The 24668-nt window shown below is 54.1% G+C and overlaps 1 protein-coding gene across 1 annotated transcript in view; it reads right to left on the minus strand.

Annotated features, from left to right (window-relative positions):
- The window catches only part of ADCY5 (adenylate cyclase 5), a 157872-nt gene that overhangs the window by 37594 nt on the left and 95610 nt on the right, over positions 1 to 24668 (minus strand). The window contains exons 4-9 of the mRNA XM_018045751.1: positions 12063 to 12174; positions 10378 to 10505; positions 8200 to 8358; positions 7217 to 7358; positions 5128 to 5268; positions 247 to 269 (exon numbers count right to left, since the gene is read on the minus strand). Of these exons, the coding sequence (XP_017901240.1) occupies positions 247 to 269; positions 5128 to 5268; positions 7217 to 7358; positions 8200 to 8358; positions 10378 to 10505; positions 12063 to 12174 (705 nt within the window). The remainder of the gene's footprint in view (positions 1 to 246; positions 270 to 5127; positions 5269 to 7216; positions 7359 to 8199; positions 8359 to 10377; positions 10506 to 12062; positions 12175 to 24668) is intronic.

The raw sequence follows: 24668 nt of genomic DNA on the forward strand, positions 1-24668 counted from the left end.
GTTGTATTTGTGCACATGTGTGTGTGTGGAGTGGAGATTATAAATGGGCGGTACAAAGACCCAGCCTCTCTACGGGGGCCTGGGCTCCAGGGCTGCTGTTTCTCAGGCGCAATGGGCTCTGTTCACTTGTGGCCAAGACTGCATGTCCTGGGCTCATCCTCTATAGAGCAGAGAAACCGAGCTCCAGGCAGCTTGGAGACAGCCCCCAGACCGAGGAGCAGGATTGAAGGAGGGCACGTGACTCACTTGTCCTTGGGGTCTTCAAAGCCCTGAAAAAGAGGGATGGAAAGAGGAGGAGAGGAGAGTGAGAACAGAGGGGATGAAGACAGGGAGGCTGCAGCTCATCCTCTGTCCACAGTTCACCCAGAGCTTGGACACAGACAGCACCGTACTCGGCCGTCCACTCCTTCCTTCATTTGGCAAACACAGCTGGGGTTGGGACAGGCTCCATGCTAGACACTGGGGGTGCACTGTGATTTCACTTCCTCCACTGGCAAAATCCACGTGTCTGAGCTCTTCCGGTCCCCACACCTGATTCCTTGTCTTTCTCCAAACCTCCCATCACTTTCCTCCTGGATCGTGGGCTTGGTGGTATATATGTGTTACTTGCTCAGTTGAGTCTGACTCTTTGTGACCCCATGGACTATAGCCCACCAGGCTCCTCCGTCCATGGGATTCTCCAGGCAAAGGAGTGGGTAGCCATTCCCTTCTCCAGGGGATCTTCCTGCCCAGGGATCGAACCCATGTCTCCTGCATTGCAGGCAGATTCATTACCGTCTGAGCCACCAGGGGCTTGGTGGGTACCCTCTCAATTCTTCCATCTACTTAGATGGAAATAAGAGAAACTGCTAAGTCAATGAGTCCCCACACGCCTGTGCACACCCATGCACACACAGCTCGTGGACACTCACCTCCCACCACTGCTAAGCACAAAGGGAATCTGGGAGTTCACAAGTTTTGAGCTTAAGAAAATGAAACTCTGGTCACCTGAAATAGCTTTTCTGGTATCTGAGAATCTGTGTTCCTGTTAGGCTGGGGGTGGCTGGGGACCCAGGAGGTGAGATACCTGTAGTCAAACCTGCCCCGCTTTGACTGCTGTTCTGAAGTTCACTCACACAGAGGCAGAGGTGGCCCCTACGAGTTACCAAACTCAAGGCCCACCTAGAGTCCATCACAAAGTCCACAAAGGATAGTGGTGTGTCAGGGTCTGACTGTGACAAAAGGGAGGGAGGGGCCCCTCCATGGGGAGGGGTGGGACTGGGGAGGCAGGGCGGGAGGCATAAGCACCCAGGGCAGGCAGCTTCAGGTCGCCAGGACAAGGGCAGAGGGTGACCTCCTGTCCCCGTGATCCCGTGTGGAACATACTGCTGGGCAGACAGGGGGCTGGTAAATGTCAGGGGGCCCAAACCCCAGAGGAACACACCTCTCTTCATTCCCACTGAGGAGGGGGACTCATGTTGTTCTCCAGGAGTCAGAGCTTCCCGGCTCTGAATAAATGTGGGGCCCATGGGAACTGAGGTGTCTGTGCCTCAGGGGCCTTGGCAGCCCCTAGTGCCCCATCCAAGGGCCCGACCATGGGCTCTGAGTGCCTCCCGGGCTGCCCGATGGTGGCCTTCCCTTCTCCTTGTCCTCTGAGAATCTCCAAGCTCTCCATCCCAGTTACAGGATCTGGCCCACCACACCGTCCCTGCTTGAGGCTGGAGGAGCCGGGGTCACTCAGGTGAGTGCCCCATCTGGGGGCAGGCAGGACCCCTCAGGGCACAAGGCCCACTCCCCACAGGCCTTGGTGCAGGGCTGGCCTGCTCACCTCCACCACAGGGGCCAGCAACAGTTTTACTCAGAGGACGTCCAAGCCATGTTATGCCTGTACTGGTCTCTACAGCTCAGAACTAGAGCTGAAATGTTTCTAAGAAACCTGTCTCTGACTTTCTCCAGTGTTCCTTTGGTCATTTGTATGGGCCGCTGTTGGGGGCTGCGTCCGCTCTAGGCTCCCTGAGTGCCGGCTTGGAGTGGTGAGGAGACGACTGTCGGAAAACACTTTGGTGGATGAACCACAGCAAAGGGCCTCTGAGAACACAAGCCAGGAGCTCCCCTGGTGGTCCCGTGGTTGAGAATCCGCCTTCCAATGCAGAGGATGCGGGTGTGATCCCTGGTCAGGGAACTAAGATCCTACTTGCCTTGGGGAAACTAAGCCTTCCTGCCGTAACCTCAGAGCCTACACGCTCCAGAGCCTGTAACAAGAGAAGCCCGTGCACCACGACCAAAAACCCAGGAGCCACAGCTAGAGAAAGCCTGTGCGCCCCAACAAAGAGCCCGCTTGCCACCAGGAAGCCCTGGAATGGCAAAAACAGACAAACACAGAAGCAACCCGCAGGCCAGCGGCCTCCGCCCTGGGGAGGAGGGCCCTCAGATGTGCTCCTGCAATTCTGCCTCCGCACTTCTGGGTAGCAGCCCAGCCCAGGTTTCTGTCTGCTCCCCGAACCCTCACCTTACACACTCCCCTGCCAACCTGTGTATTAATAAATAACCTTAGAGACTTTACGACACAGGCCTAAAGCAGTGCAGCTCCTCACTATGCCTAACAAGCTGGGTAAAAGATGGATCAAGATTTAAAGAAGGAAGCTTCTGACTGCTAGTTACTACCCTCTAAGTGCTCTCGGTCACTGCTTAATCTAATTCCCACCCTCCACCCCATCTTCAGTGAAAGTCCGAGAAAAAGCTCTCTTTTTGGGTATCTTTCTCCAGGGTTTCTGGGCAGGTTTTAACACCCAAAGCCAATGGTATTCCAGACAGGACACTCTGGGAAGGCAGGGGCCCAGGAGATGGTAGTTCGATGCTGGCCCCGTGGGTGACTCTGCCCAGCAAGGAGGCGGGTGGGGAGCCTCTTCTCTCCTCCTACAGGGGTGTCCTCAACACTTTTCTTCTGCTCACTTTCCATTTCATCCCCTCTGGGCAAAGCAATTAACAACACGAGGAACCTTTCCGGCAGCCAGTCTCCCCTGAGACTGTTTCCCAATTACGGCCCTTTTGCTAATTCTTCCAAGGCTTCTTGTCCTAACAATGATTAATGTGTCTGCCAAATAGGTGCTTATAGTCCAAACTGGCTCCTCTGAGACTCTGAAATAACTGAAGAGTCTACTTATACCAAACATCACTAGAGAAAAAAACTTTCCAAAGATTTTTAAACAGAGAATGGACAGCAGGCACCCTTCGTGCCTGCTGGCAGGTCTCCATCCACACCTCTGTCCCACCGCATTGCTTTCCTCTCTGTTCTCCCAGATCTCTCTCCCCCTTACCCTCCCTGTCCTCTCTCTCCAGTCTTCCTGCTCCCCTGTGCTTCTCTTTCCTCCCACCTGCATGAGAGCTTCCCTCTTTGCATCCTGTTCTCAGTCTTCCTCCTCTCACCCTCTCTTTCGCCTCTTGGCCATGCTGGTCACGCGGTACAGAGTCTGCAGAGGATGGTTAAAGAACCAGGGTGAGAACGAGAAGGTCCAGCAATTGCTTTGCGAGGGGCCTGGAGGAAGCTGGAGTGGTGCCTGGAGCCTGGGAGGAACTACCAGTTCCAAGTTCAAAGCCCTGAGGCTAGAGGCCAGCCCTCCTCCACTCTGTGCCTTATATTATAACCTTAAAAGTGAAGAAAGGGAAAGTGAAGTTGCTCAGTCATGTCCGACTCTTTGTGACCCCCTGGACTGTAGCCTACCAGGCTTCTCTGTCCATGGGATTCTCCAGGCAAGAATACTGGAATGGGTTGCCATTTCTTTCTCCAGGGGATCTTCCGGACCCAGGGATTGAACCTAGGTCTCCCGCATTGCAGGCAGATGCTTTAACCTCTGCGCCACCAGGGAAGCCCATATTATATTATAACCTTGGTGTCCTGTAAGTTACCTCTTTACCGTCAAAAGTTAAAATGGTGGTCCCGACTCAATTCACTTTTTTACCTTTGTGCATTTTCGTTAAAAGTTCGTCATCTGCTACTGGCTAGCTGGCAAGGAGCAGAATGACTGGTCCCCAGACTGTCCCCTCCCTCAGACCCCTGGATCTGTCTGCCGACTCAACTGGACTCTTGGAGTCTCTAGTCACTGCAGCTGCAACGTAAACCCAGTCTGAGCCACAGATCCCACCGTGGGGATCCTAGTGTGGGTGGCATGCCACCCTTTCCTTTATCAGAATCTGTGGGAACTAAGTGGACACACGCACACACACACACACACACACACACACACACACACACACACACACACGCGCGCGCCCCTTTCCCTCTCTCAGGGCGGGCGACTCCTGCCTGGGAATCAGGCTGCCGTGGAGCTGAGGAGTGTGTTCAGATGTAGAAGCTAAGCTCTCAGGAAAAAAGAAAGGAGACACTGCTGCTGAAAGCGACTTCCTGTCACCCCGCTCCCTCTTCTTCCCACCCTCTGATGTTTCCTTCTAGCCTCACTGATAGAACCCTGGCAGCACCTCCTGAATTAGCTGTCCGTGGTGTGTGCAGGGGCGGCTGAGGGGGTCTGTCCCCCGAGGCAGGCAGGGTCCCTTGAGATGGAGGCAGCACCTCTACCACAGCCTCGGCTCACTCAGCCCGCACTCAGTCCACCTGGCCTATCAGGGAGACCGGAATTAGCAGCGTGTTTCTCAGCCCCGAGAACAAAAAGACCATCTCCTGGCACCAGCCAAAAAGCACTGGGATTTTTTTCTGGGTGACTGAGCCAGAGTATATCTTTCAGCAGTCTGGGAAATGTACCAGATGCTGGAAGGTGTCTGAAAAGCTGGTGCCCACCTAACTCACCAGGGTTCCTCAGACAGTTCCAAGAGACCCTTGGAGACTCTGGGACCCTGAGTCCAGCCTGCACCAGCAAGCTCTGACAAGGGGGTAGGGGGAAGGGGCATTGCCACTCTGCTCCAAAGTCAAATCCAGCATGCCAAGAGATGGTGGGGCCCACAGAGAAAGCCCAGGGCTGGAAGTTAGGTGCTCTGGCTCCTGGTTCCAAGTCAGGGTGAACCCCTTTCCGACATTTCCTCCTGTGGCTCCCCAGGTTCTCTTGGCCACATGAGGGGCCTGACCCAGTCCCCTCACCCACAGAGGACCCCAGCCCTGGAGAGTACGGCTCACACGCTGCCCCGCCAGCCACTCACCATCCGCTTCATCTCCTTGGACACCTGGTTGCCACCCAGGTGGTTATAGAAGGGGCGCTCGGCCCCCCAGTGAGGCGGGTTGTGCCCGATGGAGTTGGTTCTCTGGCGGTTCATCTTGGCAATCATGGCCTTTTCTTCTTTCTGGGAGAGCAACAGAAAGGCATCAGCCCATGGACAGGGCCTGTCGGGCGAGCCCACGCAAAGAGTTTCATTCCTCCCAGTGCCTGGGCAAGTAGGAGTTATGGCAGAGGCCTCTTCCTTCTCTGCACAGCCTGAGGCCCTGAAGTGCACCCAAGAAAGCATCCTAAGTCCCTCCAAACTCCCCAGACCAGCCCTGGCTGGGGGCTGTGAGCCTCAGGTGGGAGCAGCTGGACAGGATGATGAGGTTGGTCTTATTGGAAAGCCATGGGGCGTGGGAGCATCCATCATTGGCACAGAATGTTAGAGCCTGGGTCTGAAAGTGCCTGGGGGTGATGGAGGGAGAGGAAACCCGAGATTCCAATTTCTACCCCAAAACAGGCTTGTTCTAGCACAGTGAATAGTAGAACAGGTGCTGCTGCTCAGAGGCAGCTTCGGGAGGTTTCGGTCATTAGAACGTGAGGTTCAAGGGCTGACATGCATTGTACCAATACCCAGACGGGGCCTTAGCCAGCTCTACGTGTGCCAACCACAATCTATCTGTTTATCCATCCAAACGAACTCGAGGTGGAGGGCTGCAGAGGTCCTGGGGGAACCTGGGTGGCCTTCCCCTTTTCTCCATCCCTGAGCCTAGGAAGGCAGCCGCTCAGATCAGGGAGGCAGAGGGGCGAGATACAGCCTGCTTCAGCAGACACTGCTCTGGGTTGGGGCTAGGGTTGGGGGTTGTCCCATTTCATCTTTTCTAGACCACTTGTCAAGCTAGAAGAACCAAGACCCAGAGAATGTAGGGCAGAGGGTAAGCCTTTATCCTAGGTGGGGCAGGATGAGGAGGCCTGTGGGCCTAGCGGAGAGGAAGGGTGTGGGAGGAGGGCCTGGGAGGATTTCAGTTCATTTATACTCCAGCCAAACAACAAGCAAATGCTTTAAAATGAGTCAATTAAGCCACAGGGCACTTTCCCCAAAGTACCTACACCCTCCCATCCCTCTCCCAGGTGTCTTTGGCAGGCCTGATACAGCTCCCTCAGGGACCCTCCTCAACATCCCCCACACCCCACTCCCCGTAGCCAGGATCCATGTGCTGGGCTGCCCAGAGAGGGTGGGGTACCCCTCTGATGCCCCTCCCTGCGTGGACGCCTGCCTCAAACAATTCTGCCCACTTTGAAAAATCTACTTTTGCTGTCTCCAAGACTTTTGCTGAAATTTTCTCACAGCTTAATTTTGTCGTTAGTCTAACTCCTTAGGAAAGAAACAGGGAAGTTTTCTCTATCAAAGGGCTCTGACCAACAGATAAATTCAATTGGAAGGTTTATAAGTAAAAGGCATTTCAATCTAGGGAGAAATATAAAGTGGGTAAAATAGAAAATGCTCCCATTTGCTTTAAAAATTAAGAACATGGAACATGACACTATTAAAAATAGAACACTGAAGTCTGCTAATAATTCTGTTTTATATTTTGGCAAGTGTGGGCTGAGACAAAAGAAGGAAGAAGAAAGACTAGAAAGTGAGAGGAGGGAAGGACAGAGTATGAAGAAACAGAGATATATAAGTACAGGCGGAAAGAGAGCAAGATCAACCTAGTTAGGCAATGAACAAGGAACGAGATGGAAATAAAGGGCACTGTATACCCTGATGCCTCATGTCCATCTCTCATGGCATTCTGCTGCACTGTTACTAACTGATCTGAGGTCTGTGGCATTTTTGCAACAGGAGTAAAATGAAATCATCTCCTGTTCGCCATCAGCCTTTGCTAAGCCTCTGTGGCTCTCATGTCCTTCTGGAGATGTAGGAACCACGACTGCGTTGGGACTTGACTCAAGGAAAGAGTAAGAGGAGAAGGAAGCAGCAGGCCAAGAAACATTCCTCCCACAAGGAATGAAGCTCTTCCATCGTACCCACCTCCACCGCAGGCCCCTGCCCATGCCCAACCCCACCCAGCCCTTGGCCCCCGGACCCGCTTCTGGGTGCAGCGCAGGATGAGAAAGGTCTCGATACTGTGCTCCTTGAGGTAGGCGTTGCGCTCGCCCCCACAGCCTGGCTCCACCTCGTAGTCACCATTCAAGTAGTTGAGTGTGGCCTTGGTGATGTGGATGCGTCTAGGGTGGGGAGGCAAGCAGGGAGAGGAGGGCAGTAGATATGAATTCAGAACCCCCGCTCCTGTGCAGAACCAAACTGCCACCGCCTGAGTCATCATGCAAGTCCCAGAGCTCTGGCTCAAATGCTCACCCCTACCTGGGTCCCTCAAGGGACTGTATCCCTCCAAGTCATCAAGATGGCTCGGTGGGCCCCGCCCCAGCTCGCGTCCGACGAGACCACACCATAGCACATCAGCATCATGTTATTACAATAAAGTAACATGTCAGCCTGCCAGGAGAACACGGCCTCCAGTCTCACAAACCTGCAGAAGCCAGCGGTGGCTCTTGCTGACTACAGGATTGTGTCCAAATTCTCCAGCCTGGCATGAGCGTCCTGTTTCTCCCACTGGTTCCTAAAAGGCCATCTGCTCTACTTCCACTCCTTGGAAGTACTGGGCTTTCCTCCACCTCTGCCTGTCCCCAGCCTAGCACCTCCCCCAACCCTGCCTTCCTCATCTGTCCCCATACTGCCCCTTGTGCTGGGCCAGCACACCTGCCACCTCCGTATGTCCTGGCCATCCCCCCCAGGGCTCCTCCCCCATCTAGAAGGCTATGCTACCTCCTGCATCTCAAAACAGGCCCCCAGGTTCTGTGTAAATATTTTCTGGTGACCACTAGGTGAGCGCTGGGACGCTTTCCCTACAAACTGCCGTGTGTGGGTCAGCGCTCAGCTACTAGAGGAGTCCCACTGGTAGCTGATTCTGCCGCCCCCAGGGCCACAGCTACCAGGTCACGCCCATCCTGGCCCCTCCCACAAGACCCGCCTGGGTGGGGCCAGGCAGGACGCTGGTCACTCACTCACCCCGCCTTGCCTCCAGCCTCCATGTGGTTGGCCAGTGTGACATCGTTAGACCAGACATCGAACTGCCACTTCCTGAGGCCGAGGACACCGCAGTGCACTCTCCCGCTGTGAATTCCCACACGCATGTTCACGTTCACACCTGTCACCTCCCGGACCAGCCTGGGGATGGAGCAGGGGTAAGGCTGGGAAGAGGCCAGGCGCAGAGAGTGGGGGTGGCTGGAAGCCGTGGGGTCAGGGTGCGTGAGAAGGTGCAGGGGTCAAAGGGTCATTTCTCTCTGGGCCAGCCCAAATCCAGAGTCTCAAACTGTACAACCTGAAGGGCAAGGGCTGAGCCCTTGATGCTCAGTGGCTATAAACTGTGAGAGCGCTGTTTCCCATCTTGCCCACAAGGTGGCGCAGCACCTCACACTAGAATCCAGGCCCCACTGCTTTCCCCGGACAGCTAGGACACCTGAGCCAGCGCCACCCTCAGTCATCAACTAAGTTGTGTTCTGAAAATGCAAGCGCACGTTAGTGCCGATTTGAGTCAACAGGAAAGTTACAGTCACTCCAAACTCCATTCATATAATTGTCAGATTTATCCACATGGCTGCTTCTTCGACATTAGCAGGATGATGGAGAGACCCTGCCCAGGAAAGAAAGGAAGCTGGGGCAGGTGCAGGGGACCAGGGGTCTCCACATGCTAGAAGACAGCTCCAACCCCACCACATGCACCATGCGCGTACCCGGGGGTCCCCAGTAGATGGGTGGGCCCTCTGTAGCAGGGGGAGTCGGATGGAAGCTCTGCAGCTCTGGGTGTGTGTCTGGGGCACAGGAGAGGGAGCTGGTGCTCTGAGGGGAGGCTCACTTTTGCACTTTTTAGGGGCCTGGACCCTCCCTGACTCCCTGCATATGGGCCCACTAAGCCAGCCATAGGGCTGGCAGTCTGACTTGGCCTGGTGGGCAGGACCACTATGTGGACTCCAGCTCTTGCCCCATCCTACCACCAAGAGGCTGATACCTACCACAGGGAATTCTTAGGTTACCCAGCATTTCTCCATCCTGGGATCAACTCTGCCAATACCTTTGCTGGAGCTGTGTCTTCCGTCCACAAGACCTCTGGACACTTGTTTAGGTTAACGTCTCTCTTATTCTGCCTTTTTGGCTTAACTCCAAGGCCACCTTCTTTGTGAAGCCTCCCTTGGCACTCCCAGTGGAATCAACCGCCCTATCTTGGGCCCTCTGCTGCAGTTTGCCTCTCTTACCTGAGAGTGTCCACTGGGCATGCCTGGTATCAGAGAGTGGGAGTCCTGGTCTCCCTCAACAGACTCCATGCTTCTGGCCCTGTGTCTAGCCCAGGCATGCAGGGGAACTCAGAAAACACCACCAAAAGGAACCAAGCCAAACAGGATGGACCCGGCCACCTCCTGGGCCAGCTACTCTGACCTCTGACCTCTGTCCTTGCCCACTGTGGCTTTTCTTTCGCTCCACCCAAGCTACTTCTAAAACTCACAATTATTGATCCTGGGTGCAATCTCTGATCCTCTCCCTTGACTGACTGTAAGCTTGGATTGTCCATGTTGTTTAATGACTGGGGCTTCTTTTGTGGTCAGCAGTGATCAAGAACTGGCCCAAAGGTCCTGCTTGCTATTGCTCCCAGGAAGGATGGATTTTCTTAAATGGGAAATTTGTGTCTGCATCCACCCGCCTAGCAGTATTACCCCGGGGAGCTATTTAGCTCCTGTGAGCCCAACCTTTCTTATATGTGAAGAAATGGGACTGGTGACTTCTACCCTTGGTTGATTGGCTCTGAGAGGACATAGGGGCTATAGTGGTAGGAACTCCCACAGCACAGGGCACAGCGCAACTGCCAGCCAGTCCCCCTCTCCTGGAGGGGTGGCTGCACACCTCCTAGTGCCCTGGAGTCTGCAAAGCCCTCCCTTCTCCCAGGACAGGTCCCTGTGTGCAGAGCTTCCCAGGCTGCTGCAGACAGCCCAGGAGAAGACCCAAGACCTGCAGGTGTGGATCAACCCTCCAGGGTGGCCAGGGTCCTTGGGATGTGGCTTTGCCCCACTGTTTCCCTGCATCCACCAGTTCAATGTGAGTCAGTTACTCGGGCTGTGGGACAGCAGACAGGCAGACCCCTGGAGATGGACATGTCCTTACAGGCAGGCAGTCACCCTGGAGACAGGCACTTACGAGATGGCCTCGATCATGTCCATGCCCATCTCCACGCAGCAGTGGGCGTGGTCAGCCCTGGCTTCAGGCAGCCCTGAGACACAGTAATAACAATCTCCCAGGATCTTAATACGTAAACAGTGATTCTCCTGGAAAGCAAATTAATTTTAAAAATTAAAAATAGCAGGAAAGAGAAGTGGGAGGGAAAGAAACAGGAAGCAAACAGATTCACCCTGTGCCTGGAATAACTTGCCTTTTAGGGCAGCAAGCACAGACCCAGGACTGGCACGAAGTGAGGCCACAGCCCTGGGACAGGCTTATCGGGAGCCGTGGGGGACAGAGGACAGGCCGAACAGCCCTAGAGAAGCATTCCAGCACCTCCCGCCGCCACCCAGGCTCAGGAACTCACTTTTATGGCCACAGCTGAGGCCCAAGGAGAATGCAGGTGGCTCAGTGTGGCAGCGAAGGTGGCAGACTCATCAGTATGAAAGGCCCCAAGCTGAGAGCAAGGGCCACATCCCACTCCAGCCCTGGGGCATGCTTCGACTCTTGGCCGAAGGTTCTACTAACAGTTTTGTGACTCTCCTTTTATGAAAAACTGAAGCAGAAACAAGATTTAACTAAATCTCAGCTGACCCTCAGCCTGGAATTTTTTATCCAAGGGAGTTTTGCTAAGCCCGTGAGCACGTGTGTGCTAAGACGGCCATGAGCGGAAGCCCCCGCCAGATGCAGGGTCACCCCGCAGGCTGCAATTGATGAGTAATTGGGATTGAGATGGACTGTCATTAATCACCAATTCAGAGCTGTCCCAGCCTGCATCCCAGAAGTTATTTCATGAAGCTGGGACGCTGGAACCCAAGTATTTGTGTGCCCTGGACTCTCCTTTAAGGCCCTTCCTACGCCCAAGGGCCGAGCATGTTGCCGTTCACCTTGCCCATGTTTGGTGATAAAATCAGTGAGGTGTGAGGCCCCCCGTCAATGCCCTCAGAGACCCTGGCACCGGCTCTCATCCGTGATCTGGTCTGGCATCCTGTGACTGCCCAGGGACATGTCCACATGCCAGGGGACACTGCAGTAAGTGCCCGCGATATAGGACTCTCCAAAGGCACAGAGCATGACTCAAAGCCACAAAGGCTGGGAAAGGACAGCAGAGTGTAGGCAGGGACTGATGAACCAATGTGTCTGTCGCACTCCTTGTCTGGGCGGGGTTGGGGGGCGCTTCCAATCTCTCCCAACATCAGGGAGTCCTCTTTCTGGAAGTCCCAGACAGGGGTGACACACAGCTGTTTGCAGGCCAGCAGAGATTCAGACTCTCTCTCTTTTTTTAATCACTCTGGCTATCTTCATCAGGAAAGTGACTGTGTGGCACTGAATTTGCTCCCCCAAACACAAATTCCACAAATTCAGGAGTCTGGGCCACGGTCCCCGCAGACCTCCCCTCCTGCTGCTGGTAGAGGGCTCATTCCCTTGTGGCTGGTGACACCGTGCGAGCGCCTCTGAGTGGGTGGTCGGGGCGGACGCAGGGCGGGAGAACGTGCAGCCACAGCCTGTGCAGCCACAGCCTGTGCAGCCCTGTTCACCAGTTCCAGTGGCCGCCCCGCAGCACCCTACCCCCGGCAACCCGGATCAGGCCACCCTTCCGGCCCTGGCTCAGGCACACAGGGGCCCCAGGGCAGTGGCGGGCACAGGGGGATGGGGGGACTCACCGCAGCCAGCTTGTCGAAGCGGGCGAAGAGCTCATTGAGGGTCATGACCAGCTCCTGGGCAGTGCACTGGGATGCCAGGCTGGTGAAACCCTCGATGTCAGCAAACAGGATGCTGGGGAGACAGGGGGGAAGACCCCTGTGAGGGAGGAAGGTCTGGGGGGGCACAGCCAGGGCTACCCTCTGCCTTAGGAGGACCGCTGGCCGGCAAGAGTCCTGGGAGCTCCAGATGGCTGCTGGGGAGGGGACAGAGAGACAGCTGACACTGGCGGCCTTTCCCAGCTGGCAGGGAAATGCCGGGTCAGCCCTTCTCTCCGAATCTCCCTATACCCTCACCCCCGACCCAGGAGGAAAGGGAAGGCAGAGGCCTGGGAACGTGTGCTTCTGCCTGAGGCCACCCAACAGGGCAGGGGCCCCTCATCCTCAGCCACCTCTCAGGCCTGCCCCCCATCTGATTCCTGGGCAGCCCCCTCAAGGTAGCTGGGTCGGAGAGGGGTCTTTGGTTCTTCTTGTCTGGAAAGTGTTCAGGCCTTAATGGGAGCCTCACAGACGTCTCACTTCCCAACCCCATACACAAGGGAATCCCAACCCAGGCCCTCCACCCCGAGGGAGTCCTCTAGCATGGCGGTCCCCAGTCTTTTTGGCACCAGGGACCGATTTCACGGAAGACAACTTTTCCACAGACTAGGGGGAGTGGGGATGATTTGGGGATGATTCAAGCACATTGCATTTATTGTGCACTTTATTTCTAATCAAATACGCCGCTGATCTGACAGGAGGTGCCGGTCCTCAGCCCAGAGGTTGGGGATCCCTGCTCTAGCAGAGATAGAACAAAGAGGCCGAGGGAAGAGGGAGAGGAAGATGCAGCCAGTGAGCATCTAGGGAAGCCCCCACCTTGTCCCGCCAGCTCCTTCGGTCTCACCCCTGAGCTCCTCGGTGCGCCTGCTGGTCCCTGTATTTTGTGGTGTGATCGTTCATCCGTTCCTGAGATTCAACATGTCTTCCTTTTCTTTCGAAACAGACTCTCAGAGGTGAGGCCCTGGGGCCAGAACGTGTAAGGGCTCTGAGAGCTTTTTCTTAAAATGGACGCAGAAATGTAGTAGCTCTTGTGAGCTGAGCTGTTCCTGGTGGCCACGCCCGGGGGCCGGGGCCCTCTAGGCAGCACTGAAGGAGGTCCCGATGTCCCCGTCCCAGGACAAGGGGGTGGGCCCTCAAGAGGAGCTGTGGACGGCAGCGTGGGGGCTCCTCCCCACGGCCTGTGCTCTCTTCTCTGAGCCACGCAGGTCTCGAGGCTCCAGACCGACAGTCTCACTTCACACCAGAATGTAGAACTAAACGTATCTTGTCATTTTATTTGGATACTGTGTGTTTGTGCACGAAGCATGTCTTTTCATTCTGCTGTCTGACATCTGGGGCCTTGCTGACCTGGGGAGCCTGCCCCTCCCGGGCCAGCCAGGTGCTAGAGATGCTTAACCACTTGCCTTAGAGTCCAGAGCCTCCCACCCCAGTCAGATCCTCACGCTTGGGCCCTCACTCCCCTGCCCTCATCACCCCAGGGACAGGTGCCAGGTGACGTGGGACAGTCCTGTGCCCCAGAGCCCACTGACATTATTATAAAACTAGACAATCAGAAGCCCGCTGACTCTCCCTTTCCTGTTCATTCCTGCAGAAACCATAACAGAGGTTTTGCCCACGTTTCTCCTCACTCTTCCCCCGACGGACCCCCGTGTATCCCCGAGTGCCCCCGCCCACGGCACAGTGCACCCTCTCTTCTCGGGACCTGGGAGTAACAAGCTCTCTTTTCAATGGCAGCTGTCTCCTGGTCTGTTAGCCTCATTGTACCTGGATAATAACACGTCTTACAATAGTTGGACACTGTACTAAACCTTTTACATGTATTAACTCATTTAAGCCTCATTACCACCCCATGAGGTAGGAATCCTTTTTTAGGTAAAAAAAAACTAAAGCACAGAGAGGTCAAGTCAGCTGCCTAGCTGCCTAGAGCCAGGTTGCCTGGCTCCACAGTCCAGGTGTTAAGCCAATAAATGTTACACTGTCTATTGACCCCACAGTCATCTTAAGTGAATAAAAGCATAATGCTCTGGTCTGGCATTGTGTATGGGGTGGAGGGAGGTGGAGGGGTGGGTGTGGGCTGCCACAGGTGGGCAAGTACAGGACTCCATCACAAGGGGACACGCTGGGCACCAGCTTGCACATGACGGGAAGTGGGAGCACCTCCTGGGGCTTGGGCCAGGCAAGTACAAGAAAAGTGTGAGAAGGCAGCCCCTAGGCTGGAGCTCAGTGCTGTTTCCCAGCTTCCCAGCTCCACCAGCTACTCTGATCCCAGTGGAGACCAGCAGACATGTTCAGAAGGAAAGGCAAAGAGGGTGGGTGACCTGGGGAAGCTGGTTCGAGAGGAGACAAATGAGAGGGAAGGAGAAGGTAAGGAGGGAGAAGAGTGGAGAGTCTGTGGGTGAGCCCACAGGACTCAGGAATCAGTCCAGCTGCTCCAGAGGGGCAGTCACAGGGCAGGGGCTCAGAGGATGAAAGGGAGCCGGAGCCCCCACGAGGCTCTGATGCCTGGCGCCTGGAGATCCACACTGGTGATGATCCCAGCTCCTTAAGTAAGTGCTGACCACAGCCCCTCCCACCAGCCAGCTCCCTGGCTCTCAGTCTCTTAGGCAGCCCCACCCCACCCAGGAAAGGGGAAAGGTCTCTCCCAGTCTATGCGAAAGAACCGTTATATAGCTGTTCTGGAGATTCTTCTTTAACTCTCAAGAAATCAAAACCAGGGAAGTGGGAGTCAAAATCAACTGCTCAGTCAAGGAACACCTTCATAAGCATCAGTGTTTGATTGCAAAGCTGGCAGACACCAGGCCCACTGGCTGTTCCACACTGGATCCCAGGCTACACAGCAGAAGCCTGGCTTTGAGGGTTGATTAGTCTCCGCCACGGTGGGAAGGGAAAATAATTCCCAACTGAGCTTTTCTCCTAGGAAGAAAAGCTATGACCAACCTAGACAGTGTTTTAAAAAGCAGAGATATCACTTTGCCGACAAAGGTCCGTATAGTCAAAGCTGTGGTTTTTCCAGTATTCATGTACAGATGTGAGATGAGCTGGACCATAAAGAAGGCTGAGTGTCAAAGAATTGATTATTTTGAATTGTGATGCTAGAGAAGACTCTTGAGAGTACCTTGGACAGCAAGGAAATCAAACCAGTCAATCCTAAAGGAAATCAACCCTGAATATTCAATGGAAGGACTGATGCTGAAGCTGAAGCTCCAATACTTTGGCCACAGAAGAGCCAATTCTTTGGAAAAGACCCTGATGCTGGGAAAGATTGAAGCCAGGAAGAGAAGGGGACGACAGAGGATGAGATGGTTGGATGGCATCATGGACTCGACGGACATGAGTTTGAGCAAGCTCCGCGAGATGGTGAAGGACAGGGAAGCCTGCTGTGCTGCCATCCATGGGGTCGCAGAGTCAGACACGACTGGGTGACTGAACAACACCCTGGTAGAGGCAGGATTGCTGCTGGGCAGGGTAACCCACAGCACCAGGCTCAGGAGAAGACGGGAGGAGGACAACACGAGGCAGGCGTGTGTGGACCAGGGCTCAGGGGGTCGCGCTTCACTGCATCCTCAGCCCACAGCTGCCTGAGCTCTCCCAGCTGCTGAGCCAGGAGGGCCTCTGCCTGCTGTGTATGGATACTGGCAGGCCTGCCACCAGTCTCCTCCACAGGCACCTGGGTGGGCCTTGAATTCCTTTCTCCACTGCAGCTCTCATTCACTAAACCAGTGGCTCTCAGACCTGCTGTCTATCAGAATCCCCTGGGAGCTTTTCTATGGAGAGGTCCGGCCATATCCCAAGAGATTCCGACTTCATCGGTCTGGGACAGGGCTCTGCTATTGATCGTTTTTGTTCTGTTTATTGTAATCTTCCCTGGTGATTCTATATGTAGCCAGGGTGTAGAACCACTGTACCAGTTTACATGACACCTCAAGGCTTCCACCAACCTGCTTAAATCTACAACCCCCTCCCATACGTCTACCTCCCTTCCCTTCTGTATTTGTCTCCATGACATTTTTACCACTTAATCTATTAGCTATTCTTCTTGTTGATATTTATTATCATGCTCCTGTCTGTTTCTCTCCACTAGAATGTAAAGCCTTTGAAAGAGGAGTTTTGGTCTATTTCATTCAACACCACATCCTGGCCCCTGGCACAATGTCTGGCACACAGAGGAACTGCTCAATGAGATTTGGAATGACCATGAATGAGGACAGGTCACACCCACCTTGCCCTCTGCTCTGTCCATCCCAGTTCCCCCTCACACACGCAGCACAATACCCAGCACACGGCAGGAACCTGTGTTGGTTTCCTAGGGCTGCTATAACGAAGAACAACAAACCGGGTGGTTTAAGACAACAGACATTTATTTTCTCAGTTTTGTCCAGCAGGCAGGAGGCTAGAAGTCTAAAGGCGAGAAATCCGAAGTCAAAGTCTCAGCAGAGCCATGCTTTCTCCGAGACTTTCGATGGAATACTTCTTTGCGTCTCTACCTTTCAGGAGTGGCTGTCAATCCTTGTACGCAACTGTGTCACTCCAGTCTCTGCCTCTCCCTGCAGAAGGCGTTCTCTATATGTATCTGGGTCTGCATGACATTTTCCTCTTCTTATAAGGGCACCACATATATTGGATCAGGGGCCCACCCCCTCCAGCAAGCCCTCATCTTGACTTCACTTCAAAGACCCTATTTCCCAACTCAGTTCACAGGTCGGGACTCTGTATCTTTTAGTGTTAGTCAGTTAGTCATGTCTGACTCTTTGTGACCCCATGCTCAGCAGCCCACCAGGCTCCTCTGTTTATGGGATTCTGCAGTCAAGAATACTGGAGTGGGTAGACATTCCCTTCTCCAGGGGATCTTCGCAGTCCAGGGATTGAACCTGGGTCTCCTGCATTTGTCCACAGATTCTTTACCATTTGAGTCACTGTCTTTTAGGACACAATTCAACCTACACAATGTTTGATATATATATTTGTAGAATAGAAGAGATTTGTCATAGTTTAAAGCAAGGAAGAAGCAGGATCAGTAACTCCAGTAGCTTGTCCTTCTATCACACTGGGCCTGTTGGGGTCCCAAGCACGTCATCTGAGACACAAGCCTGGGGAACCCTCGGCCTGTCACCTCACAGACACTCAGCAGTGTTCAGAGAACAAACGGTGAAATAGTTACCGAGGAGGCCAGGCAGCTTCCTGGTCAAGCTAGGGGATGTCAGAAACAACAGCCATGGGGATGGCGCCTTGGGAAGCCTGAGCCTCCCTCTAGCCCGCTGGGATCTACTCTTCCATAAAAGAAATTCTTTCAACAGCTGCTGAGGAATCAGGGAGGGGCAGTGGCCTGCTCCCCTCCTTCCCATGGTGTGACAGTGGCCAGCAGTCAGGCAGGAGGGGGCTCAAAGCAAGACTTGTAACTGGCAGGGAAGCTTGGAATGGTCCCCAGCCTGAGCCCTGCAGCCTGTCCTCCACGTAGACGGAAACGCTACCTCCCACCCCATGGTCCCCCCACCTCCTGTCAGAGGGGAAGTCGCACTCCTCTGCTGCCTTGGGATGAGAGGGGGATGAATCTGTTCAGTGTCTGTCACTTCTGGAGACTCCTCTGGTTTACGAGGTTTACCCAATGGCAGGCTGTCTGTTCTGCTGGCCAAGATTTCCCGATCTGCTCCTTTGTGATTCCGAAGGCCATTTTACAACAGCGTGGGGCCCAGACTTGCACTAAGGTACACATTCATCGATTAGCTCCCACATGAGAGCTTGTCTTGGCAACGCGACCAGGCCCTCGTGGCCGGTGCACGCAGAAGCTGGGTAGGCCCACCCTGGCTGTTCACGCCTCCCTAATTGCACACCATCCATCACTCAGGTAGCCTGCCTTCTACTCAGAGGCAAGCGCGGCCAGGCCTTTCATCCCAATTACCACAAGGCCCTTCCTTGCAGCCTTACCGTGCGCATTTTTGGTTAAGCGCGTTTCCTTTCCTCTCTGTTGTTCCCTCTTGCTGCCAGCAGACCCTAGGACTTGGAGCTGCTGGCATCTGATCCTATTCCTGTGCCGAAACCGCATCCCACAGCATTTCTGAGCAGCCAGGAGTGGAGGGAGTGGGGAGGGGGGTGTCTGGGCAGGCGGCAGCAGGAGGGCCCACCCCTCTGAGCTCCAGCGTTCCCCATCTGGCACAGAGAGGGAACTTGAGAAACGCCAAGAGGCAAACCATCTGTCCAGGTGGGCCCAGGAGGAGCGGGGGCCTGGGGAAACAGAGGTCTTCGGGTGGGGGCTGGGAAGGGAGCACAGCCAGGTCTCAGCACAGCCAGGTCTCAGCCCAGCTCCTAGGGTGGTGGGCCCAGCGGGAGCAGAAGGTGCTGGGGAAGCAGGGCAGGAAGTGCCCCAGAGGCCCTGACTGTGCAGGCTGGGGAGGCCCAGCCACAGGCCGGGGGTCTCTTCTAGACGGAGAGGGATGCCCCCTCAGCGTCTCTCCACTTGCTCCAAGCCCTGTGACACAGAGAGCCACCCGGCTCCATGCCGCTTGTAAGGTAAAGGAGGGGGTGATGGGCCACCCCCAGGCCCTAGGTGAGCAGCACAATCAAGTGTGGTCTTATCAACACTTGGCAGAGAACGGGCACCAGATGACTGGGCATTTCCCGAGGGGCAGCGGAGAATGATTAAAGCAGGGTGTCAGAACAGGGAGCAGCCAGAGGACCCTCTGACTCTGCAGGCTGGGAGGGCAAAGGCGGAAGGCCCAGGAGAGGACCTGAGCATCCTGGGTGTTGGCACACACCCACCTACGGGGAGAAGCTGCCCTGGGACGGCCGTGCCCTCTCTGTTTCCACAGATGGGACCTCTGCCTTCAGAAAGTGTGAGACCTAAGACAAACCTGACTACTAGGACTGGGTCCAGGGGGACTGGGGTCAAGGTACGGTAAGTCCTGGAATCCTCACTGCCGACCGCAGGGTCTCGGGCAGACCTCAGTTCCACCCGCCAGTCCCTTGCTCTTGCTTCTGCCCCCCAAGCCCTTCTCCCTCCCCAGACAGTGAAGCCCACAGCAGCTGCAGGTCTTCTGTTCCCAGAGTCTGGGGAGAGTTGGGGAGACGCTCCCTAAAGGGAGGGGCCCTGCACCAGGGCCTCTCAGTGGTGATAAGATGGGTGCTTTCTATTTACTTCTCTTGCTGCTTTTATTTTCCAATTTTCCTACAAAGAACACACGTTCTCTGTATGATAAAAATGTTAAGTTTTAAAAGATGGAAAATAATTCACATTCTTCTTTTAGGCCCTAACTCTAACCCTTTCATCTTCACGATGTCCTCTTTGACTCACTCTGCCCAGAATCGGCTTTCTTGTGTCTGAATTCTTATTAGAATCAGAATCACAAAGCACAGCTGATTTCAGTTGTTTCAAAGGCAGCCTGACGTGTCTAACTGGTCAGTGACTCTGCGCCCTGACTTCTCTGTCTTCCAGTTTCCTCCAGGGCCCCCCATTTTGAGGGGTAGAGAGGTGCTGGTTCCACCCCCCACTGACCCCCATTCTATGCCCCAGGACAAACTTAGGTCTGTTGTCAAGACCCAGTCCCAGGCAAGGATGTGAGGAAACTGGAACCTTTGTGCACTGTTGGTGCAAAGGTAAAATCGTGAACCACTATGGAAAACAGTATGGGGTTCTTTAAAAAGTTAGAATAGAATTACTGAGATTTCCCTGGTGGTCCAGCGGTTAAGAATTTGACTGCCAGTGCAGGGGACACAGGTTCGATCCCTGGTCTGGGAGGAACTCACATGCGGTGAGGCAGCTAAGCCCGTGCGCGACGACCGCTGAGCCCAAGTACCCTTGTTGTGCTCTGCAACAAGAGAAGCCACTGCGCTGGCAGCGTGTGCACCGCAGCTAAGTCGGCCCTGCTCTCCGCAACTAGAGAAAGCCCACAGAGCAACGAAGACCCAGCAGAGCCAAAGTCAAACACAGGCAATTTTAAAAAAGAAATAGAATGACCATATGAAATAGCAATTTCACTTCTAGGTATATGCCCAAAAATATCGAAAGTAGGGCCTCAAGGAGATATTTGTGTGCCCATGTTCATAGCAGCACTATCCACAGTAGCCAAGAGGTGGCTGCAACCCCAGAGTCCCTCAGTGGATGCGTAGAAAAGCACAATGTGGTAAATACATACAACGGAAGGGTATTCAGCCTTAAAACACAAAAGAAAACAGGATATAGTCTACAGCATGGATGGTCCTTAAAGACATTAAGCGAAGTAAGCCAGACACAAAAGCACCAATACTGCATAACTCTACTTAAATGCGGTACCTAGAAATAGACGCGTTCGTAGAAAGTGGAATGGTGGTTGCCAGGGGCTGGGGAAGGGCAGGAACGGGGAGTTAGTATTTAATGAGTATGGAGTTTCAGTTCTACAAGAGGAAAGAACTTCTGGAGATGCGTGGGCTGATGGCTGTACAACAATGTGAATATACTTAAAGCCACTGAACTGTACCCTTACAATGGTTAAAACGGTAAATCGTATACTGTGCATATTTTACCACAACTAAAATAATTAATCAGTTGATTGATTAATTAAAAGAAAAGACTCAACACCAGTGGGGCCAGCTGGGTCATCAACCCATAGCACCCGGCTCCGCCTTACCTCACTGATGAGGGCTCGACATTCTCTAAGAGGCAACACGATGTCTTTTCTGTCTACTCTGAGTCATGCCTGGCACATAGTAGCAGCTCAAAATATGTTTGTGGCATGAATGAGAGGAAAATATAAAGACCACTTATTTCTATAATTGATAGGAAGTACGACAAGAAAAGGGCTTCCCAGGTGGCACTGGTGGCATAGAACCTGTCTGCCAATGAAGGAGATGCAAGAGATGTGGGTTCGATCCCTGGGTTGGGAAGATCCCTGGAGGAGGGCACGGCAACCCACTCCAGTATTCTTGCCTGAAGAACCCCACGAACAGAGGAGACTGGCGGGCTACAGTCCCTAGCGTTGCAGAATCAGACGTGACCGAAGCGGCTGAGCACACACACATGCACGCTGCAAGAAAGAAGACTTCTCTTCAACTCAGATTGGAGACAGGAAACCTGTATGTTTGTAGACCACACTTCTGTCTGTCCATCGGCTAGGGACGTGGGGAGGCAAACATTTCCCCTCTCTGCCCACAGGGTGTACAGTCCACCCATGGGTATCTGAGATTGTCTTGTGGCCATTATAATTCAGAACCATACCGTAGTGGAGCCAGACGCCAGAGCGACCTGGGGATGCAGCCAAGTCCTTGAAGGAGATGGAAGAGGAGACGATAACCTTAAAAGGGGGAGGTTGGGGATAGACAGGGAGAGAAGGAAAAGGAGTGGGGAGGTCTGAGAAAAGGGCAGCCCTCCCCAGATCCTGCTACACCCCCACTGCATAGTGAGGAAGTGTTACTCACCTCCACCCCCACCCTGGGTCAGCAGCCCTCTGCCAAGACAAGACCCCCAACTCCAGCCCCACAGGGCTCCTGGGTCTCTAAGAATGAGGCTCTCGTTCATGCCAGAGAGCTAACACCGTCTTCCACACACTGGAGCCTGCTCTGCCTCCGCAGGGCAGACAGTCTGCAGCCCATTCCGGGGCCCGGGGCTTTACACCCTGTACCTCCTCTACCCTCCCAGCACCCTTGCAAAGCCCCGGCCCCTCTTACAGACTCTGCTCCCCAGTGGTGAGAGCTGGGTTGTCCATGCCTGTACCTTCTGCCAGAAGGCAGAGTCCGTGTGTCAGCTCAGCAGCTCCACTCCCCGTGTGACATGCCTCCAGTTTACTCTCTGTTGTTCGTGTGTCCTCCCAAACAGAAGGGGAGCTTCCTGATGACAGAGCCAGAGTCCCCGTCAGTTCCCACCATGGTTCCTGCCTCTAGCTGAGTGTCTGAGAGCACAGTTGGCGGTTCCCAGCGAGCAGACAGAGATGAAGCCTCCGCTGGATGGATGAGTGGGTGGACATCACCATCCCCATGTCACAGATGCAGGAACTGAGGCTGAGACTTGGTGACCTGCCCAAGTCCCCACAGTTCCTAAGGGGCAGGGGGGTTATGAACTAGCCTGCTCAACACAGATGCTCTTCTTCCTCCACAACAGTGAGGAAAGGTAACTCCTTCCTCCTCTTGGCAAAGGTAACCCGGATGCATCCCGGTTCTGGCTGCATCAGCACCCTTACTCTGCTTCCCCAAGTGGTACCTCCTCTAGGTGCCTCTTCCTCCAGTCTCCATCTCCCTCCTCCCAAAGCAGAGCACCAGGAGCTCCCAGGCACGAGCAGCCTCCACTGGCATGATCCGGAGGCCCTGTCCCAGGAGTGGGGACAGCATGGCCCTCCACTGACCCTGGCACTGTGGCTGCAGCAGGAGGGCTCTGAAGCTGCAGGTCTGAACCCAGGCATGGCCCCAGCCCCAAATGACCTGTCCAGCAAGAGTGGCAGAGATACCTCCACCTGTCACCATACAACAGACGTGAGAGGCATCTGGGGACTCCATGGGGGTCTTGCGGGTTCCGTGGCCTCTGACCAGTCTCAATCCACAGGACCAGCACATCCAACAGGCCTCCCCAGAACCCCAGGAATTGGATGAGATAAAAGGATCCTCCTCGGGCCCAAGGGAGAGTGAGGCCATGCAGAGTGATGGGCGCCCATCTGTCACCCTTCCCTGCCAGGGCCAAGCTCTCCGGCCACCCATTAGTCTCTTCCCTCCCTTAGATCCAGGCCCAAACCATCACACCGCACAGTTGATTTATTTATTCTCGTGGCCTTGCTCTTGGTGGGGTTAGAGAACAGCATGTCATCGGCCTCTCTAAATATTATAACTCCACAGAGAATTGATGAATGTGACTTATCACCCTTCCACTCCAGCTCCAGAATCCCCAGGCCATTCTTTGTTGATAGGAGTGTGATCATAATCATAATAATAACAGTAACAACAATAATAGCTGCTCACAATTACGGAACACTTGTTCTGTGCCAGAGAGTGTGCTAAGTGCTTTCCTCGTATTATTTCATTTACTCTTTAACAACCATTTTAAGTAGGGGCTCATTCTGTCCTACTACACAAAGGAAGAAACTGAGGTTCTGAGTGGCTCAATGCTGATAATTTGCCCTGGTCACAGCAGGGCTGGAATGACATGAAGGGCAGCCTAGTCCGGGCCCTAGGGCTAATCGCTGGACCATAAGCCAAGCCCCAACGTGCATCCCTATACCTTAAAACCATTCCTCCACCTACTACTCAACCCCTAACCAAAGCCAAAGGCTCAGCCCCAAACCAGAGACCAAACAGAGCAAGCAATGTGTTTCCCCAAGAGCTGTACTGGGCAGTGGCTGCTGAAACAGGGAAAGGGGCCAGTGGGATATTTGCATATGATTGCTCACGGCTGGCCTCTGATGTTACCAGCCACCCCCGGTCCTGGCAATTTTAGAGCCAGACTTATGTCTGTCCCTGTGAAAATGATGGCCTCTTAGCTTTTCTCTCCTTTCATCTCTCTCCTGATTGTTGTCACTGATCCTGATACACTCCAGAAGAGACACGACCCTGCTATGGCTGGGGTCTGATTCTGATTCTTGCCATGCAGATGCTCTCACCACTCTGTGACTCCTGCACTGACCCAGAGTCACAGCCTCTGTGGGAGTGGAGGGGCCGGGGGTGCTCTCCAGAGGGTAGGCCACTCCATGGGGCAGTCCCTCTGGAAGAGGCCCGAGTCAGCCTCTCTGACCAAACCCCCTTGCTGGAGGGCTGGGAGCCCAAGGGCCAGCAACAGAGGGGTGGGAGGTGAGATGCTACCCCGCCGTGTGGGAGGACAGAGGGGTGAGAGGGCAAAGTGCTGGGCAGAGATGCAGAGGTGGCCAGGTGTGAAAGCTGCGGCAGCCAGGCCAGGCTGAGAATTTTGTGCCTTGAATGCCAGACTGTTTCTGGGCAAAGAATTTTCTGGATTTCCTTTGTGTTCCACTTTACAGTTTAGTAAATCTGCTGAACGCTCTGCTGTGCTAAGAGGAGTCAAGAAAAGCACTCTTTGTCCACGCTTGGCCTGGAACAGAGCCATGCTGGGGCCAGCAGGGTGGTGAAGACAGGACCGAGAGAGAAAATTCCAGAGGAGCTCAGGGGTTTGTATGTATTGGAATGCTTGGTGGGTTACCTCTTACCCCTTGAACCTGGGGTCTCTGGGACTTGTTCTGATAGAGAAGGCTGTTTCTTTACCTGTCCTAAGGTGGGGACCCTCACATCTGAGGGGCAGCTATCAGGCAAGAAAGGCCCCCCTGGCTCCTCAATCACACACAGGCAGATGGAAAACCTCTCTCCTCCTCTTCTCTGAGTACCCTCCCTCCTGAGGGCTCCCCAAGCCTCCTTCCCACAGAACCATTATACAAACCCCTCCTGCTGGGCAGATAAAAAACATCTGTCTAGTAGTCAGGCCAGGTGGAAACTTCTAAACCAAAAAGCTTTCTGGGGGCAATTCCCTCACTTAACTGTTATGGATCTTGGACAAGTTAGTATCTGTGCCTATTTATTCACCTGTTAAAAGCAGATAATAATAGTACCAACATCTTATGTTTGTTGTGGTGATTA

The sequence above is a fragment of the Capra hircus genome, chromosome 1, assembly GCF_001704415.2.
Source record: "Capra hircus breed San Clemente chromosome 1, ASM170441v1, whole genome shotgun sequence".
Classification (NCBI taxonomy): domain Eukaryota; kingdom Metazoa; phylum Chordata; class Mammalia; order Artiodactyla; family Bovidae; genus Capra; species Capra hircus.